The 19,896-nt window shown below is 44.9% G+C and overlaps 1 protein-coding gene across 2 annotated transcripts in view; it reads left to right on the forward strand.

Moving 5' to 3' along the window:
• Nucleotides 1-2,051: 2,051 nt before the first annotated feature.
• The window catches only part of cdon (cell adhesion associated, oncogene regulated), a 42,007-nt gene continuing 24,162 nt past the window's right edge, over nt 2,052-19,896 (forward strand). The window contains exons 1-7 of one of the 2 annotated variants that reach the window (XM_022202775.2): nt 2,052-2,588; nt 15,041-15,179; nt 16,622-16,900; nt 17,399-17,545; nt 18,685-18,828; nt 18,911-19,207; nt 19,292-19,558. In XM_022202775.2, coding sequence (XP_022058467.2) covers nt 15,107-15,179; nt 16,622-16,900; nt 17,399-17,545; nt 18,685-18,828; nt 18,911-19,207; nt 19,292-19,558 — 1,207 coding nt within the window. In that variant the 5' untranslated portion in view covers nt 2,052-2,588; nt 15,041-15,106. Of the gene's footprint in view, nt 2,589-14,675; nt 14,821-15,040; nt 15,180-16,621; nt 16,901-17,398; nt 17,546-18,684; nt 18,829-18,910; nt 19,208-19,291; nt 19,559-19,896 lie in introns of those variants that run through there. The other variant, XM_051957677.1, reaches the window with a different exon arrangement.

Raw genomic sequence — 19,896 nt, forward strand, 5'->3', positions numbered from 1 at the left:
AATATTCTGATTTTCCACATCCAGAGGAATCTGTGCAGCATCTGAGGGTTCACATATAAAATAATCCATACATTATCTGCTGTACTTATGCATATTCTGTGTTTCATTTTCATTTTCCTACTGATTCCTACTATGTTTTCCTGTTTCTACTGTTTCCTACTGTCCCCTTTGCTGCTGTAACACTACAAACATTCCTGCTGTATGATTCAGCACTGGGGCTGCACAGTGGAGTAGTGGTTTGCACCGTCGCCTTGCAGCTAGAAGATCCCTGGTTCATGTCCCGATCTGGGCCTGGGATCTTTCTGCATGGAGTTTGCATGTTCTCCCTGTACATGCATGGGTTTTTGCCGCTCCCACAGTCCAAAAACATGCTGAGGTTTACTGGTAACTGTAACTTGTCTGTAGGAGTGAATGTGAGTGTGACTGTTTGTCTCTCAGTGTAGCCCTGTGATAGACTGGTTTCCTTTCCAGGGTGTCTCCTGCCTTCAACCTGAGTCTGCTGGGATAGACTCCAGCCCTGGAGACCCTAATGAGGATTAAGCGGTGTATAGAGAATGGATGGATGATTGAGGACCTAGTTAAGTTCATACTTAGAAAAGGGATTCCTTACAATCTGGTTACCAAACTGAGGTATTTTTAAAGATCTGTAAAACCCAGAATAAGTTATTTAAAGCCTGTTAGACTAAAATATATCAGAAGTATCTAGCTCCTGTGAGTGAAAACAGAGTTGAGGCTTCCGTCTCCACCATCTCCTCCGTATTTTCCCTCCCACCGGTCTCTTGGCCTCGGCTCTGACCACCTGAAGGCCTCACCGGGTCGACCCCGGCCTTGGCAGGGTTGGATCACACCTTCCACTGGGGTCAGCTGTCAGACGGTGAGCTGCACCTGCTGTCTGAAGGAGGGTGGGCCCTCCACCACCACAGCCGCCGCCCTGCCAACGCTGGAACACATAATTACTGCCTCAAAGATGATTATGCTGTTTACTCATGCCCATGCGAACAACAGATGACTGTTCCATGGCTCTGCCCCTCTGAGGAGGCGTCTCACCTTGTGATGAGGAAACCACTGCAGCCAACCAACATTCAGGCGTCCAAAGCAGCAGCTCCGATGCCAGAAATGAGCCATAGCTATTAGCTGTTCAAACATCCCCCTCCCCTCAGCATTTTCAATTCAACGGCCCCAGTGAGAGCTGGCGTCATCTGCCAGGAGCAGAGTGTTGCACTGGAAATAAAGAGGGATTCCTTCATAGCTCTGAGGCCTTGCTGCAGATAAAACTATCACAGAGGAACGTTTAATGAGCCTTCAGCGTGTGGACACCTTTTAGACAACAACATATAAAACAGGACTCTGTGTTTACACTTCATTTGTGTCATTTGGTGTGAAATATTACCCCTTTTCAATATAACACAAATGTGACTCCTCCTCCTCTTTGGGCTTATTATGAACTGATGACAGTTAGATTAGTGTTTCTGGAAATATAATTAGTATTACATGTGTGGGAGATTTTTCTTGTAGTGATTACAAGCCGGCACAAGATCACAATTTATTAGGGAGCAGAAATAAAAACCTATTATTGCTTATTAGCTGTGGCCTTCAGTAAATCATCTCAACAGGTGGAATATTTCTGTAACACCAGCAAAACAGTGGCACCTATGTAAACTGTGCATTTGCTTGATCATGAATACTTACTTTGGATTAGTTTTCACTGATGGAATCTGGATTTTAAATATTGAAATTCTGTAACTTTATATATTTTTCTGTCTTGGTGAACCTATTGGCCAACATTTTTGCACTGTAAACGGTGTTCCTGTGTATTTTTAGGTGAAAAATGGGGAGAAAAAGAGCTAATGTTTAGTTTTGAGAGGCTCTGATTCTCCTTCCACTGCAGCCAAATAAATGCGCTCAGGTGCGTCAATCTTCGACAAAAGCGTCCACACGTGTGCGCAGAGGAGGAAGGAGGAAGTTAGTTTCTTGTTAGATTGTAAAACTTGTTAATGCACAGTCTATATGGGTAACACCCCCTGCTCCCTCCCTCCCCTCCCCTCTCCAGGAGCCGCATTGAGCTGTGGGGTTGGGACATTCCTGGTTTGACGACCAGCCTCTCGCCGCTGCCATGATTTGCTGAGCAACTCGACACTGGCTTCAAAGATGCGTGTGTGGAAGAGGCAGCGGTAGAGACGGAGACGGAGAGAGCCGGAGAAGTCACACTTAACGGGACAGACAGACTCACAGAAAGACAGAGACATACACACACAGAGAGAGACGGCGTGTTTACGCACCGAGCCGCCGGGACGTTACTTTTCTTTCCAAACGGACTCCAAACTTCACCAACTCCAGCTCGAGTGGAGACCAAGGGGGGAGTCGTCGCACCTTGGCCCCGAAGCCTGCGCTGCTGTGCGGGTCTGAAAACTCCGTCCTCTCCCTCTTCTCTCTCCACCTCCTCAGGCTGCGTTCATGTTCCTGCCGTCGTGTCGCACTTTGAGCCCGTTTCTAATGGAGGGCCCCGTACGGATTTGCCATCAGAATAATGCGTTTGGCTGCTGAATCTCCCGACGTCTCGCTGCTTCTTCTGCCCTCCTGGAAGAGAGGTAAGACGGGGGAGGCAGAGAGAGGGGAGTCCCGGGCTGGGAGCGGGTTTCTTTTTACTTAGGGGGAGGAAAGGCAGCTCGGTTTGTGCACTGGAGCAGCTGGAAATAACAAAAGAAAGAGAGGCAGAAAGCTCCGCAGTGGAGTTTTGATCTTTTACGCAAACATTGTCGTGTTTTGTGAACTTAGTGTTGTGGAGAGCAGCGGCGCGGAGTGGCAGTACATGAGCCGCTGTGTGGTGAACGGGGGCGCCCGAGTACGCAGAGGAATACTGAGGCTTTCCATGAATTAACTCCACATCAGACACCACTTTTATACTCAGTTACAGCTCTGATTATTGGAAGTTCTCTTTATATGTTGGTTTAAAGTGTCAGAATATGATGGTAAATTCACATTCGTACACTAAAAGAAAGAAAGATTCCTCCTTGGAGCTCCATTTTCCTGCAAAATCCAACTTTTTTTCCCTGCTAAAATGCACCCACAAGCATCCAGATTCCTGCTGAGCTCTCATCTAAATTCCTGTATAGTGACCCACACTCTCCTCTGTTGTCTCTGATTTGAATGAAACGCAACAAAAGCCTAAATATTTGTTTGGTAAACAGCTCTGGAAAGGTACTTCATGCAACCAGATGGCCTGCGGCTGCTCTTCTGCTTTTGGAAGATGAAAGAAAGTAGCAAATATATCCCTGCCACCTTCATAAAAGCTGAAAATGGACACATGAGTTTGTTCTAAAGTTGTGCTTTTATTGTACAGTAGATCCGCTTCAGGAGCCAACTTGCAGCCATATTTACGGCTCTGTAGAAACACGGTGGCTTAGACTAATATTTGAAGTCTTTTTTTCCTTCTTGTCCACAGAGAGCCTTTATTGTTTCAGATAAATCCCCAGAGGGTGTCATAAAGGCTGGTTTGGTGAATCAGTGTTAGTGTTGCTCACAAATTTGGCGTGTGCACAAATCACTGCTGCTGCCGGAGTGAAGGTGGCGTTTATTTACTGCTTTAGAGCTACACAAAGGAGAAGAAAAACATTAAGCGGAAAAGAAAAAGATGCACATGTGCCAATGCAGTCTCCAGATAAAGATCATCAGACAGTCTTTGCTTTGTTCCTTTCTGCTTGGTTTCACATGTTGCTCCTTCAGTGTCTTCTAATCTCTTGAGAGATGGGAAAGATTCCAAAAAAACAGAAGTGGCTGAAATGTCAGAAAAGTCACAGATTTAAGCTGAGAGATGGTTGTAGAAGTGTAAGCGGGAGCTAAACTTTTTCTATCCATTTTTAGCTGGATCCAGTTTAGTTTAGCCTCCCGTTTCTAAAAACCGCCCCAAAGATGTAAAGTCATAATCCAAAATGAGAGTTTTTCTGCAGAAATGAAAAGGTGACAGTAAAAATGATAGTGATGTCGTGTGTTTTTGTTCCTGATTTCCTCCGTCTGATGTTCACCCTCATCGTCAGAGCTTCACGGTGACTTTTGTTACATGGGGGCGACCCTCAGAGGAAAAACTGCACACTTTAAAAGTTATGGAGAACAAAGTCCGGAGTGGCTCTCGAATGCATGACATCCAGTCGGTGGGACACACATGGCTGCTCCCAGATAAAACGCTCTCAAGTTCAAACGGTTGCTCGTGCATTGTTGCGTCGGTGGGGGGACAAGAAGACACTTCCGATGGCTTTCAAATCCTTTCAGTGCTGCCCGATATTGGGTCGAGCTTTCTGACAGAGAGGCAGGAGATTTGCTCTTTGTGCTCCGAGTTCGTACCAGAAGTTTTCAGTCAGCTGTGGCCAGTTTTGCTTCAACTTGCCTCATATTAGCTTAATCGACTCTGTGATTTCCTGCATTTCCTTCAGTGCTTTCCTCCCCTTTGGCTCTTACTACTAATCTCACATAGAAATATGCTCCTACTCTTGCATTTGTACACCCTGATAACCAAACTTGATGTTTTAAGTAGCAGAAATATGCTTTTGCTCTCAGTTATCTCTGCTACATGATGGCAATATCAAAAAATGGCATCCTACTATCAATTTAAGGCATTTTTTTATAGGAGAACACAAAAAGTGCTCTTTCACACAACAGAACTCCTTCATAATGACTTTTTGAGTATTTTTAGTTTGCTCTTTTCCCCAGATTAACTATATGGGTGTTGTGATCGAATCAGACAACGACAGAGCCTCGGAATCATTTTTTAAACGTGTTTTTTTTTTTTTTTTTTTTTTAGGGAAATTAATAAGCCATTAGTGGCTCGGCTCTTATCAGACGAAGCCGAACAAAGCACAGCCGTGCCATTAAGCCAGTTTGAATAATGTTTGAGCCATTAGCGTGCTGGTTAATGATAAACACATGTTGCTGTAGGAGAGCTATGTTAAGTGGGCAATTTGAATGTAAGCATGTGTAATGATAGCAGCCCCGGCACTCCTAATGGCTCTCCTGATTTTTCTGATGCAGTGTTATATTCGCACAGGCACCAACAATGACGGATGGAGGTTGGAAGGTAGCAGCAGAAGGGAAAACTCAGGTTTCCATAGCAGCAGTGAGGTTTTATTAAAGGTAAAACACAGAAATGAGCCTATGTGTATGTTTAAAATCTTGCAGTTTTGGTATTAAAGTGAAGCAACGGTTGATTTACAGGCAATGTAGGTTATAAATTAAAAGAGGAACTAGTCAACAGTATCTTCTTTCAGCTTTTGAAACCCCTTTTTTTCTGGTATTTCATGCTCTGGAAGAATGAAATGTACATTTTCACCTTGTTTTTGTTGTTGAATGAAGCAGTTTTTTCGTTAGTACTCATCTGATTCGTCAGTTAAGTGATTAACAGACAATTTAAGTCATTAATGTCAAGAAAACTTCTCAAAAATATCTAGTTTAGGCTTTATATGTGCTTTTTTCCTGTTAGTTTGGGGTTTTCAAGACTAAAATCTCAATTTTCACCTTTTTTTTAAGTTGAATGAAGCATTTCTTTTTGTACTTGTTTTATTGGTTGACAATTTATGCCATTAATGTAAAGAAATACTTCCCAAAAATATCTTATTTTAGCTCTTTATGTGCCTTTTTTCTGTTATTTTGGGCTCTACCAAACTGAAATCTGCATTTTCATCTTTTTTTCATTGGAATGAAGCAGTTGTTTATATTTACTGCTCGTCTGATTGGCCGATTTCGTGATTGACTGACAACTTATGTCATTAATGCAAAGAAAAACTAGGCAACGATACCTAATTTTAGCATTATATACGATTTCTTTTCTGCTAGTTTGGGCTCGGCAATGCTGAAATCTGCATTTTCCCCTTTTTTCAGTTGAGTAAAGCAGGGTTTTTTTGGTTAGCACTCGTCTGATTGGTTCATTAGGTGATTGACAGACAATTTTAAGTCACAAACGAAAAGAAAAACTATCCAACTCTACCTAATTTTAGCTTTTTACATGCTTTTTCCTGTTAATTTGGGCTCTGCAAAGCTGCAATCTGCATTTTCTCCGTTTTTTTCTCTTCATAGATTGACCATAAATTGAGTTATTGATGAGGCTGCAGTGATATTTTCAGCTGGTAAAGAGTTTCAGTGATGGATAAGTGGCTGAAGGTCTGTCTGAGGTGAGTGCGGTGGGAAGAGGGTGTGTAAGTGGGTGACTAAAGTATATTTTGGGCGCCACCCACATTCTAACTTTCCTCCATGCCCAGGCAGCAGACCTCAGCTCTGGCCCCGGAGCGAGAGGAAACGAACCTAAAACCCAAATCACAACGCGGTTTGCTTGTTTATTTGGTTTCGCGCTACAATCTGTCGTATTATTGCACTGAAGGATCAACCTTTTGCCCAAGAAAAATGTTTCGAGAGTGATAAAACGAGGAGGGGGGAAAAGTCGAGTGGCCGTGTTATTTTTCATCATCCTCACAATATTTTGACTTTCTGGAATTAAAGTCTTGTAAGTCTCTTGATTGCTAATCCATTTCAGCTCCTTAGTATGAAAAGCAGAATTTCCCAAAGTAAAACCTGTGTTGGGTTTTGAACTCCTGACACACAGGCCTCCTTTCTCCTCTCATTGCTCAGGGATTGAGTCATGCTGCGGCGTTTTTCCCATTTTCTAACTCTGGCTTCAGCTCCCATTCGTCAAGGACAGACCCAGGCTCCCATTAGATGGACAGAGGGGAGTTTTGGGCAGCGAGCCAAAGAGCCCCCATGTTCAAGGGGGGGGTGCTGATTGACAACACCCAGCAGCCATGAGCGGCGGGTCGCTGGGAAAAGATGGGCAGGTCGCAGAAAACGGTGCCACTGCTGGGTTGGTGAGTGCACCCTGCAGCTGCAGCGCCAACAAGGGGGGGGAAAGAAAGAAGACTTCACTTTCCTCCTCTCAGGACAAACTGTGAGTGGACTCCGGTACATTGAAGCGAGCGCAGTAGCTGGAGGTGTCACTTGTGTTTATGCAAAGCTGTCTTTATCAGCACTTCTTATCTCCTCTGAGCTCACACTGTCATTATTTTAACTGCACAACACATATTTCTCTCAGTGGGATCCCCCCACTCCCCGCCCTCTGCTCATTTCTTCCATTCTCACCCCTCTACCCGACTCTGACAGATGATCCAAACAGCCTTACACCGGCTACCCAAAGCATGCTAGTCCAGGAGGTTACAGATAAGCCGCATGCTTCCTCCGCTACGACTTCTTCTGAAATGTCAAAGGTGAGCCGACTGTAGCCCGGAGTGTATACGACGCCTTTCAACAGATGCCCGTGTCGAGTTTCTTGCAAATTCAGAACCTTGAAGGACCTGAAACTGGATAATGACTTTCGAGAGATTTGAGAAATGAAATGAGAAACATCGGGGCGTAATTGTTAAGACAAACAAACAGTTTTTGGGAGCAGCAGAAACAGATGTTTCCAGCCAGCCACCGAAAAGCAGCGTGATGAAGCTGTGCAGGCTGCAGAGAGGAGCCTGCTTCTCCTCCCAGGACTGTTAGCTTTCCCGTTGCTGTAATGGAAATACAGGCCTCCACTAAATATATACGTCCTCGATATGATAAGGGAATGTAAACCAATACCACACATGGAGCTTTGAGGGGAAAACATGCCGGCCAGGAGCCTGCAGATAATGAAAACGCCTCGAAGTAGACGGTCAGGAGCCCAAAGTGTGACACAGTAGGATGCAGGAAAATGGTATGTAGGTCAGATCTTATACTTGATTTAAAAACAAAACAAAAAAAGAGCTACTTGTTGCACACTGCAGTTACTTTCTCTGGATGCCTTTTTATTTATGGGATCCTAATCATTTCAGGGAGTGTCTTTTTTTGGCAGTATTTGTGTCGTTAACATGATGCAGAGCACCACATGTGTGACAGAATAAAAAGGGATTAAAGTGATGTTATACAAGACAAAAAAGCAACAGTTTTCCTCCTGCAAATCTGCGATGAACCCCATTGTTCTCCAGTCTTGTCTCTTGTCATTTTCCGAATGATTCCTCAGCCCCAGGGAAGATTTCAGGGAGTGAACTTGTGAACCGGACCCTTGCTGACAACTCAAGTATTTTAGAACATGCGAGGGGGAATTTTTTCTTTTCTTTTTGCATCCTCAGCGTCTTCCTGTTTGCAGGATTTCATTTCTTTCTCCCTTCCTGTAACCGACCCTCCTGGATACGCCTGCATTCGTCCATCACCTCGGCTCAGGCCCCAAAAGTTCCTCCTCCTTCCCCTTCTTCTTCTTCTACTTGAAACTACGAGTGACCACAGCTTTCTATTTCAAATGCTGAACCAATAAGTCACATCTGACATGGGTTTTCTGCGGACCAGAATGTGTGCGCTGTTGAAAAGCCAGCGCAGGGATCAGCAAGACTATATTAAGGCAAAACTAGCGGCTGGCACTCCCCTTCAGCTGACTAACAGGCTTCTTGTTTGAAGGGCTGTTTTTCTCCCAGATCAGAGTGTAAGGCAGTGTGGGTGCTGCTGCTGCTGCCTCCGGGCCTGTGGTTATGGGTGCCATTTTGGGCCTTCCCTTCTCCAAGATGTGGGCCTTTAGGGAGCAGTGGAACCCCCTATTTATAAAAGATATTCAAAGTGAGTGCAGGAATGTAAGTGGAAGGGATAAAATGGCCTTCTGCATTGTTCTGCAGATGTTTTAAGATCCTGCGGGTGTAGTTCTGCCTGGCGATGGATGAAAACACGTCTCTGGTTTGACTGACTTTAATCAAGTGAAATAAATCACTGTCATGACTTTGTGGCACTTTCACACAGTAGCAAACACCAACCTAAGCAAAGAATGCCCTGAGTTAGCTTGGTTGCTGTATTTTCTCTGTGTTTTGGTGTTGTCATGATGCTTGTGTTTCTCTTGGCACCATCCGAGCGGCGCTACGTCATCTTCCAAAGGCTCTTCTCACCTCCGGCGCTGCTGCAAAAAAGCAGCCGCGACCCTGAGCGTTTTTACTCGTCGAGGTTTTTACAGTTTGACCGCGAGCCAGAAGTGGAAACTCAGACGACGCGTGTGTTGATGTATCACCGCCGAGTTTGTTTTGCGATCACTCGATTGCCGCACAACAAGCGAGGATGTGTTACAAGGAGACATGGATAAACATTTAGACAAACTAAATAAAGCATTTACACACTCTGTTTGGGAGTGTGTATTTATCTTTGGCCTCCTCAGACTTGTACGTATAAGGGAGCTGGTTTGTTTGTTTGGCTTTTTGGAAGAGATTTGTGGAATTGGGGAAGAAGACTAATTATATTTTAACCTTTTTACATGTGTTTGTTTTCGTTCTGTGGAGTTCAGGTTGTCGCAAGCGAGGCTTTCTCTCCCATAAATCCTTCCCAGTGAATATACAGCCATCACTCTATTATACTCTGAGTCAATTCATCATTCTGAGAAATGAAAATGCGCTGTGTGTACTTTCTTTCTCACGCCTCTCAAGTGACAAACAAAGAAGACCCAGTTGAGTTTTCGCCCCCATTTTTTTAAACGCAGACTTTGTAATACTCTAGTTAGTATCTATTTAGACATGTTGTCATTTTGTTTTTTTCGCTGCGCATGCTTGAAATGACATTATTTAACGTATGTTTTAATTTGAAAGTGCTTTTGGTCGGCAGCCAGGGATCTATCTGGAGGAGACTGAACAGAAACTGTTGTCTGCGTCTTTGCCGGTTCGTTGCCGTAGAGACTCGGGCGGTGATGGAATCCAGGAGAAGTTTGGGGAGAGTCGGCAGACGAGGTGGGGGCAGCTGGATCAGATCACCGTATGCCCGTAATTCACAGCCCACACAACAGCGTTTTAAAAACACAGATAGCATCGAACAAGATGGACGTTTTCAAGACGTTCGGCCAGACTCGATCATATTTTTCCCCTCCCCTGCATCAGCCCGTTTTCTCATCATCTCTCTAATCAGGACTGATATTGAGGAATGTGAATCTGTGGCCTCCTGCCCTGGTGCCACGGCTGCACAATCCCAGCTCCCCTCTCACTTGCCGTGATGAATCAGACTCTTGGCACATGTTGGAGATCAGTGTTATAACACACCCTGCGGGCAGAGAGGGCCTTCTTGTGCATTCCTCCTTTCCATCAGAATTACCTTTTCGTCTGAGCAAACGTTGCCCCCCTCCGCCCCCGTGCGGGCTGAAAGGCCTGTGAAATCAGCTGGAAGGGCCCAGAGAGCTCAGACAATGGCCAAGGGTTGTTAGTTACATGCGCTTTGCAAAAGGTCTCGAGGTGGCCATGTATGGTGGCGATACCCGGGGATCTGTTTCCAGTGTCCGAGGCTGCTATTGAGTTTCGCCCCCGTGGTTAATCCTGCTGTTCAGGACCTTGGGAAACAACCGTACCTCCCTCGCCCTCCTGTACCCCCCCTCACAGATTCCCAGGAAAAACAAGACGTTGCAGAACAATCGCCAATTAAGATGGGTCTTGCATACTGTACCATTCAGTCCCCACTCTCTCTCCCGCTCCGTCTCAATCTTTCTCCCCCACCTCCTCCCCCCTTTTTTTTTTTTTTTTTTCAAACTCTGTTTGTGTCCTTGGCCAACAAGCCCGAGGGTAGAATTAGCGCTGTCTCCCAGGTCCCGGCCCTGGCACTTCGGGAGGGTTTGGAGGCGTTGTGGGGAGGAGGAGGTGGGCTGTGTGTCCTTGGTAAACAGGGCTTTGTGGGATGTGACTGTCTGATCCCCGGAGGCCTCTTCTCCTTTCACTCCTCCTGCAGTCTGATCCCACACCACAGACGTGTAATCTGGACCTGAACCTGCCTCCGTTGTCACCCTCCTGGGCTAGTGATGCTCCGTTCTCCTGACGATGCATCAACTTTATCTCCACTTTTAATGATTTATTGAACAGACTTTGCATGATGGATCAACCTTGAATGCAATACAACAACAAAAAAAGCACCCCCTTCCTTTTCCTACTAATTCCCAGAGTTCATTCCAAATCATGTCTCTTTCTTCCCCCTTCTGTCCCACTTTTTTTTAATAACATCTCAGTCTTTAATCAGACAAAGTTAGGCCAGTGTTTCCACTCATTAGTTTTTCTCTGTGGCCCCAGGCTGCCTCGCAGGACTCGCCCGAACCAATAGAAGAAGCCCATAATGGTCCCTTAGAGTCTCCTCCGTCGGAAAAGGTTCTTCCCAAGTTTACTGAATGTAGTCGGGCTGAATCATCAGTCAGTTTTTGGCACATACGTGGATGCCATTATCTGTATGTCTCTATCTTTGAGCCAAATAAAAGAGGGAGGAGAAAGAAAGAGGCTTGGCAACTTTTCACCTCCCAGTGAATGTTTCACCTCTTTTTACCCCCGTCTCCTTTTACCTCCTCTCCCACAGAGCCTTTCTCTCCATAGTTTTCTCCCCCCTCCTCTCATTGCCTCTCATCATCCAGTTTTTTGAATTTATCTCCCATCTCTTGCTTATGTGTGTGTGTCTCTTTCTGTCTCTTTCTTTTCCTCTGTGGAGTTGAGGAATGTGTGCGCTGCAGATCCTCTGTCAGGGAGATGTGGGGCGAGTGCAGACAGGTTTGGGGTATAGCATGTGAATCAGCTTCAGCGCACAGGTCAGATTATACCATCATACCAGAAAAGACTTGCTCTCTCTTACACCCCACTGATCTCTTACTTTTTGACATCTCAATCTCCAACTGGAAGCTCCGTTCAAGTACCCTGCTCTCCCTTTTTTTTTTTTAATTTCCCCCCCCCCCCAAGATAAACTTTTCAAATAGTTGGATTTGTACCATTCTCCTATTGATTCAGGATCAGCCGCTGTTTATCAAACTCCTTCAGCTGCTTCATGATGTTTGCTGCTGGCTTTCACTCAGCTGTGCAGTCTTGTGAAGCCTCAGTCGGCGGCACCAGTTGTGACCTGTTCCTTCTCTGCCCTCCAGCTCTTTGATGCCTGGCCGCGTTGCTTTTGTCCCTGTTTACCCAATATGACAATGATATGGGCCCAGCCCCACATGGGGGCAGATGGGGCTTTAAGTAGTTCCTGCAAAGAGGAAGCCAAAAAAGAAGTGCAGGTGCTAACCGCCCGGGAACTCTAATCCCTTTCCCTTCCCTGAGGGCAGCCTGTCAGTGTGTTTATTTTCTCCTGTGTCATCACCAGGAATCCCTCTTGTCCTACAAGGGGATGGATGGTTCTATTCCTGTGTCGGAGTCTTGTATTACTCCCCAGATGGATAAATAAAGGCGCTGCCCCTCGACAGAACATCTCCACTCAGGATTCCTCCGGAAGGCAGCGTGACAGATGAAGCAGAAAAACGCCGCGGAAGACCAAGAAGACTGATGTGTTTTCTTGCTTTCACACTGCTAAGCCAGGTGTCAGTCAAACATTTCCCCAAACACACATGGGTCAACCCCCACACCCGAAAAAATAGGAACTTTTCCACTTGAACTCGCTGACATCCACCTCATTTATTTTCATAAACCGTCCTTACGTCTGCGTATCGACTTTCAACAGCACAGAGTTGGTTTTTCTTTTTCTTTTTTTTTAATGCAGGATGTCTCTTCAATTTATAGCTGGGAGATCATGCTTTCAGAATGGCCATGCATCTACAACATAAGTGCAAAACCAGAGGGTAACACAAGATCAGATTTGGGATCGGAGGGAGAAATCTGGAACACACATCCCCCCCCCCCCTTTAAAGTAGTAAAATCTGGAGCTTTGAGAAGCAGAGCAGTGAGGGAGTGGACTGGCCACAGGCTGATCAGACTTCATTTGACAGGGACTTCCCCCTCTGTCAAAGGGCCACTCCAGCTTTTGTCTGGGCATCTTCTGCAGAGAGGAAACAGGACTTGCCTTTTCCATGCCGCCGGTGTGCTGCCAGCATCGGGGCGAGTCTCCTGCGATGAAGGATGCAAGATATCCTCACAGTGTCTGTCTCCACTGAGATGGGTTTTCATGGTGGCGGATGTCAGAGGAAAGCCAAACGGATAAGAAGCAGGAATGATGCCCTTGTGTTTCCTCGTTGCGCCAGATCGATGCACCAGATAGGCAGCTGTGTGTGTGTGTTTACAGAAGGGCATCCAGTCGGAACTTTAGTGCCCAACCGGTGCATCTTCTGGGACAACCGTTCGATTTAAATAACCGTGAGAGAGTAAGAAAAGTAGATGCAGAGGGAAGCAGAATCGGCTCCGTTTTCCCATCAGACTGTGAGCCAGCATAGCCCTGCTTGCTTGGTTGTGCATTGTTGCAGCACTGTTGTTATTATTGTAATTATATATCATTATTCCGGCAGGGAGAGAAAGATAGTTTCCACTGATGACATGGGGGCAGTGTGGAGGGCCTGTTGGAACTCGTGGGATGGAGAAACGCCAGCCTGCAAAGATGTGGGTTTGATGTGCCTGAATGAGCATGCACACACTTAAACCGGAGGCTGAAATGCAAAACGTACACCTTATATGCGCTGTAGCACGCTAGGAAATCCTGGTTGGAGTCAGAATCAAGCTGCACCATTGTCTTTACCGGCTTTTAATGTTGCTTTTAAGTGCTTTTACGCAGTGTGTGAGTGAAGCGCTGGGAGCTGGTGGTGACCTTTAGGGGCTGGTCCAGGGCCACCAGACACCCGCTGGTTCATCCTCTCCCTCTGCTCCTCCCTGACCTTTGACCTCGGGGTGAGAAGGGGGCGTGAGCCAGAAGCTGGAAGAGTTTATTTCTCTCTCTCTCTCTCTCTCTCTCTCTCTCTCTCTCTCTCTCTCTCTCTCTCCCCCTCCCCAATTTAACCCAAAAAGCATTCAATTTTGACATTTTTAAGTATTAGCATTGCAGTAAAACTCTAGTTTGACTTGAGAACTGCCTTTTCTTGCAGCAAGATGGAGAAAAACAGTAAAATATTCAAAAATCAGCACTTACCTGTGTGGCTGATGCTAAAAAACAAAACAAAACAGCATTTGCTTTACTTTTTGTAATGGCTTTGGTGGATTTATCTTAAAATTACAGTAGTACAGTAGCCTTTTCTCAGAGGAAGATGGTTTTCCACTTCTGTTATTTTTCTGAAACCTCACAGTGAAAGCTTGACACATTAATTACAGTACGTTGAGAAAAGCTGACTGCGATTACAAACGTACAGACTTCCCTCCATGTCTTCCAAACACATCATTATACTAATTACATGAAGAGCTACAGATCCGTGTGTTTGCTTCTTGATTCGGTTAGTTCTAGCGGCGTAAGAAATGAAAAGATTTGCTCATAATGAGAGTAAACGTTCACAGTCGGAGCTGTTCCTCACAGCTTTTCGCTTTCTCGCCTGGAGAGGAGGCTAACCGGGCTGACCTGCTCGATTGTGGCGCACATGAAACAGTGTTCAAGTTGGAGAATGAGGGTTAGAAACCTGTTCAGCTCCACCGATCCCACCCAGGCCTTTTAATTTGACCCACCCGTCAGCCTCGGTCGGCCCTTCCGCTAATGTCTGCGAGCCACCGAAGCCTCCAGTGTGAATATCGCAGCTGGACGGTCATTGTCCCTCCGGCCTCAGGCTCAAACCCCGGTTACCAACCAGGAACCTGGGATCAAAGCCTGCCCGGATTACTCTCAGTAAAAGGAGGAGGAGGTGCCGCACTGGGAGGGGGTCGGGTTGAAAAGGATAGAAGGAATGCTCCTAATTACGTGCCCTCCACTCCTTTTCTGTCTCCTCTCTTGTCTCCCCGTGTGTGTCTGGCCTGCACTTCAGGCTACAGTGAACCTATGAGGAAGCAGCACAGTGTGACAAGAGAGTGATATTAAGAGTGAGGCGACAGTCTCTCCACAGCTACTCCATTAGCGGGAGAGAGGCTGGACGACATTCCTGCCTCTGTGGAGACCCTGGAGTGGGTGAGGAGAGGGTGGGAGGCAGAGATCAAGGAGTGTGTAAAGAGGATGTGTCGGGAAGATTAGGAGGATTGTCGTTCAGGATTCATTTGGAAACTAATAGATTTTTTTTCGAACTCCCTCCTCCGGCTTGCTTTGCTGTTAATTTACGTCTCTTTCCGAGGCGTTTCTTCCACTCAGAGCTTTAGTTTGACGTGTCTGCGGACTTGTTTTTGTGTTGCAGGTTTGCCGACCAGACGAGGGCGTCCGAACTGGGCATCAAGGCCGCTGGCAGGGGCCAAAGTGCACCATGGACAGTGGCCTAAGGGTCCTCCTGTCCACTGTGCTGTGTCTCAGCCAGTCCCTGCTCATCAGCTGCTCATGTAAGTAGCTTTTCTGCTTACAGCTTGCAGTTTGTTTTAACCACAGATCATTGTGTTCATGTGCAGACGCTGCTGTTAAAAAGTTTGGGTTCACTTAATGTCATTTTTTTTTTTAATTGAAGATAACATTACCTTAATCAGAAATCCAGTCTAGACATTGTTTATGTGGGAAATGATTGTTCTAACTGGAAATGGCTGAATTTTAATGAAATATCTCCATAGGGGTACAGAGAAACTTTTCCACCAACCAGCACTCCTGTGTTCTAATGCTGCATTGTGTTAGCTAATGGTGTTGAAAAGCTAACTGATGATTAGAAAACCCTTGTGCAGTTATGTTAGCACATGAATAAAAGTGTGAGTTTTCATGGAAAACATGAAATTGCCTGGGTGATCCCAAACTTCTGAATAGTAGTGTATGTGGAAGGTGTGGCTTATGGTGATGATTGCACCAACTTTGCATCTCTGTGCAGCATTTATTCATGCAGGTTTTATCAGTTTCAAACCACAGTAATCAGGATTCAAGAGTTTTTATGTGCACTGGAATGCAAAGTGACTGTGAGAGAAGGCTGTGCAATAAATAAAGGGACATTATCGAAGAAATTTCTTTCAAAACATGAGAAAAATAGAAAGTCACGTAACAATAAGATGAAATGGTAAACTTAATGTATACTACCTAACCTCTGAGGTAGAAAGGAGTAATTATAGCAGGTAAAGGAACAGATATTATTCTTAAGAAATATTTGAGCTTGAAACAGAGCAAAAAAGAGCTTGAATATTTAATTTATGTTCATTAGGAAGCCATATAAACAACTTCTAATTGAGGCTAATGTTGCTTTGGATGTCTTGGAGTTCTTTTTTCAGCTTGTTGATGAATTTCAAGCGTCAGATTAGCAAAAAAAACCAAACTTTAAAGTTCTAATTTATCTTTTAAGACTCCTTTAGCTAAAACAGTGTGTAACCCTCTCAAAACAAGGTTTCAAAGGTGAAGTAAAGATTAAAACACTGGCCACATGCTTTGTCAAAAGTAGGTCTTTTGAATTTGCTAAACGGCAGCAATACAGAAAATTCATGAAAAAACATTATTTAAAGTGAGAAAATAAAAGATGTCGGCATATAAATAGACTTGGATAACAATAGAATATTAATTGGTGCATTTAAGTGTTAAAACGACTGAAAGAAGAGCAGCTGGAAGTAAAAGGATGAAATTGAAAGTCTGAATTCCCCAAAGTTTAGGTGCACGGTGAATACAATCTAGTAAAAACCACTTTGAGCTTTAAATGTTGCACATTTATAGTGTTGGTTCACTCAAAATACTAAAACCCCCAACAAATTTTGGTTGAGTTTAATTCACCTTGGAGTCGCATGCATTTGTTGTGTTGAAGGTGGAAGCAAAGATCTAATGAGAATCTGTGATTTTTAAACCTGTTTTCTTTCCTCTCCAGCTCAATATCCTTCTTTCCGCTCTGAACCTGCCTCCTTGGTGCAGAGTCGAGGTTCCGTAGCTCGTCTTCGATGCTCAGTAACTCCTCCGTCGGCGGTGGTTTCCTGGCGCTTCAGAGGCCTCCCTTTAGATGCCAACACGCTGCCTGACGTGGAGCTCAGCCGGGGCTCCATCACCATCTCCTCCCTGGCCTCCGTCCACGCCGGCGTCTACCAGTGCGTCGCTCGCTCAGACGATGGCTCGGCCATTGCCAGCCGCCTCGCACGTGTGGCCATAGCAGGTAGAGATCCAGCAAAAGCACACTTCTGTTCTACTCACTTCAAAGCAGAGTGTTAAAGAAAGAGAGGAAATGTCCCCGAGAAAGAGGAAGGCCATTTTGTGAGTGTTGAGCACTTAGAAAGAATGCTTGTCCTCGGCTGCCTGCTGCTGAGTGGCCGACGTGGAAGGAAGCAGTAGGAGTTTTTTGCTCGGGCAGCCGTCCAGATGCCTCTTGACCGGTATCCTTAATGAGCCTCGGGCTTTCCTGTGTGTACACTGTTATGTTCCTGCTGGGATGCTGCTTGTTCTTGGACACTGCGCTAAGAGTTTGACCCCAATCTGAAGCCGCGTCAGGCACGAATAGAATCACTCGCTGCAACAATAAACAAAGTCGGCGATCCAACACAAACAGCTCGACTCAAGTAGTTCCGATCATGTTCGCTGATACTCACAACATGTTGAATGTCTGATGCTCTGCAGAGTTTAATTGAGCGACTCTTCTTTTTCTGGATCCATGCAGAAATATCAGAATATGAAGATGGCAGACGGCGGTCATTATCAGCACAGGAAGGCAGCACCGTCCTTATAGAGTGTCCTGTACCGCGCAGCGTCCCTGCAGCGCTTCCGAGACTGAAAGTACGAGGGGACTGGATGGAAGCGTCAACAGGTGGGTTTGAAAAGGGCGAATAACGGTGCATCTGTTCATCTATGTTTGCAGAAACAGAAGATGAAACCGGTCTTTCCAGATCCCTCTCTTCCCAGCCACATTTTCTAGTTCCTCCTATGGGGGATGTTGAGGTGTTTTAAGGCCAGATGAGCTGGGAGGAGACTCACTGGAGGGATTGTATATCTCATCTGGCCCAGGGACTGTTTGGGAAGAACTGGCAAAAAAATTGTGCCTTTCTTTTTTTGTCTTTTTTTGTTTTTTGTATTTTGATTGTTGACCTTATGGAAAAACTGTGGCTTACCATTGGATTGGTTATTATAAATAAACTCTCTGCATCCAAACCTCCTTCAAAGAAACAAAACTACAGTAAAAAGAAGAGGTTTTAGATTGTAGTGCTAATGTCCAAGTTTTAAGATTCCAAAATATCTCTATTCAATTATTTACATGAAATGTGGCATCATTGATTTTATATAATAAAAATCAAAGAATCTTTGTTTTGAATCTAAAGAAACATTGAGTATGTTCCTGGGTAACACTGGTCATCTAAGAAGAAAAGGGGGAAACTCAATATCAAGCTCTTTAAGTATTTGTCAATACAATATCGATTTACGAGTTTGAACAAGTTGACACTGTCAGTCACAAGTCAAGTCGTTTGGTGATGCAATTCTATATATTTTGAGACAATAGCCAAACAGAGATGGATAGAGACTTTATTCATCCACTTGGGGAAATTCAAGGTGTCCCGTAGCTCACACATGCTGCATTTAAGACTGATAAGAAAATAATGTACAAAAGACAGTGAAATTATAGTGAAAATTATGCTGGTCAAAGAAACAGGAATAGAAATAAGGTGCAAGAAATGCAAGTATTTACAAAAAGAGGTGAAAAAATTGTAGGTACAATGTGAAAATTGGGCTAAAATTAAACCTATTATGTTGGAAATTAAAAAGCTGCACATGCTGATTTGCCAAAATCAGACATTTCTGTTTAATTATTTTATCTATAAATTGGTTGTTCATTGAATTTCCATGATAAAATGTATTTTTATTTTTTTTGTTTATAATGTAATTCACATGCACTGCCTAGATACTGCTGAAGTTGTCTGTGTTGTAACTAAAATATTTCCTTTTTGTTTTCAGGTGACTATTTAGTTCTTCCATCTGGGAATCTTCAGATTGTCTCTGTTTCAGCCCGGCATCAGGGGATGTATAAGTGTGGTGCAGTCAACCCTGTTACCGGGGAAACCATCGTTCAGCCTCATGGTACTAAGCTGCTGGTCAAAAGTAAGTCGGATAATTTAAGATACTGAAGTTTTTGCATATCAGCTGTATTTTCTGTCACTAACGTGGTTCATTATTTGTTCAGATTCAGCCCCCTCCTCCTCCTCCTCGGTGCGGATAGTTTATCCAGCCTCCCCGATGACGATTTCGGTACAGCAGTCTCAGCCGCTGATGTTGGAGTGTATCGTGTCCGGTAGTCCTGCGCCAACAGCGAGGTGGTTTAAGAACGGTAAGGAGGTCACTCTGGGGCCTTCACACCAGCGACAGCACAACAACCTGGTGTTTGTTAAGGTGACGAGGAGCGATGAAGGCAGCTACACCTGCTCTGCCGAGACCGAGAGGGGGGCCGTGGTCAGCGCCAACTATACTGTGAATGTTCTCGGTAAGAAAAGCACCAGAAATAGAGGTTGTATGGTTTACCGCTGGTCTTCACTTTGAGGCTAATGCTTCATCTTCTCCTCCACAGAGCCTGTATCTGTTTCGGACCTCGGCAACCAGCTCGTCTCTCCCGGCTCTTCGGCTCAGTTTACTTGCGTAGCAAAAGGAAACCCTTCACCGAACATCACCTGGCTGTTCAACGCCGACCCCATCAGCCCGTCGCACCGCTTCCAGATCTCTGGATCCTCACTTGTCATTCCAGATGTGACGCCGCAGGATGAGGGAGTGTATCAGTGTCTGCTGGACAACGGGATCAGCTCGGCACAGTCGTACGGGACGCTCACAGCTCAGTCAGGTTTGTACGCCTCGGCTATCTCACATCTCTCGGTTTGTTATTTGGGTTCATATTGGGGCTAAAGTCAGCTTGAATCAGTCTAAAAACCATCAACCCTGCCAAGTGCTTCATTCTCCAAATACTTGGAACAAATAATGGAAAGCAAAAATATTTTTGGGCAGGAAACGTCTTTTCCGGTTCATATATTTCGCAAAAACCATTCATTGATCTGTTAAAAATCTTTGTTTTCTGTAGTTTAGTTTGTTTTTCAGCATGTTGATGAACTTGCAGCTTCAGATCAGCCAGAAATATAACTTTGAATGACTAATTTGTGGTCTTTTAAGTCTTATTTGGCTAAA

This window comes from Acanthochromis polyacanthus, chromosome 13 (genome assembly GCF_021347895.1).
Source record: "Acanthochromis polyacanthus isolate Apoly-LR-REF ecotype Palm Island chromosome 13, KAUST_Apoly_ChrSc, whole genome shotgun sequence".
Taxonomy (NCBI): domain Eukaryota; kingdom Metazoa; phylum Chordata; class Actinopteri; family Pomacentridae; genus Acanthochromis; species Acanthochromis polyacanthus.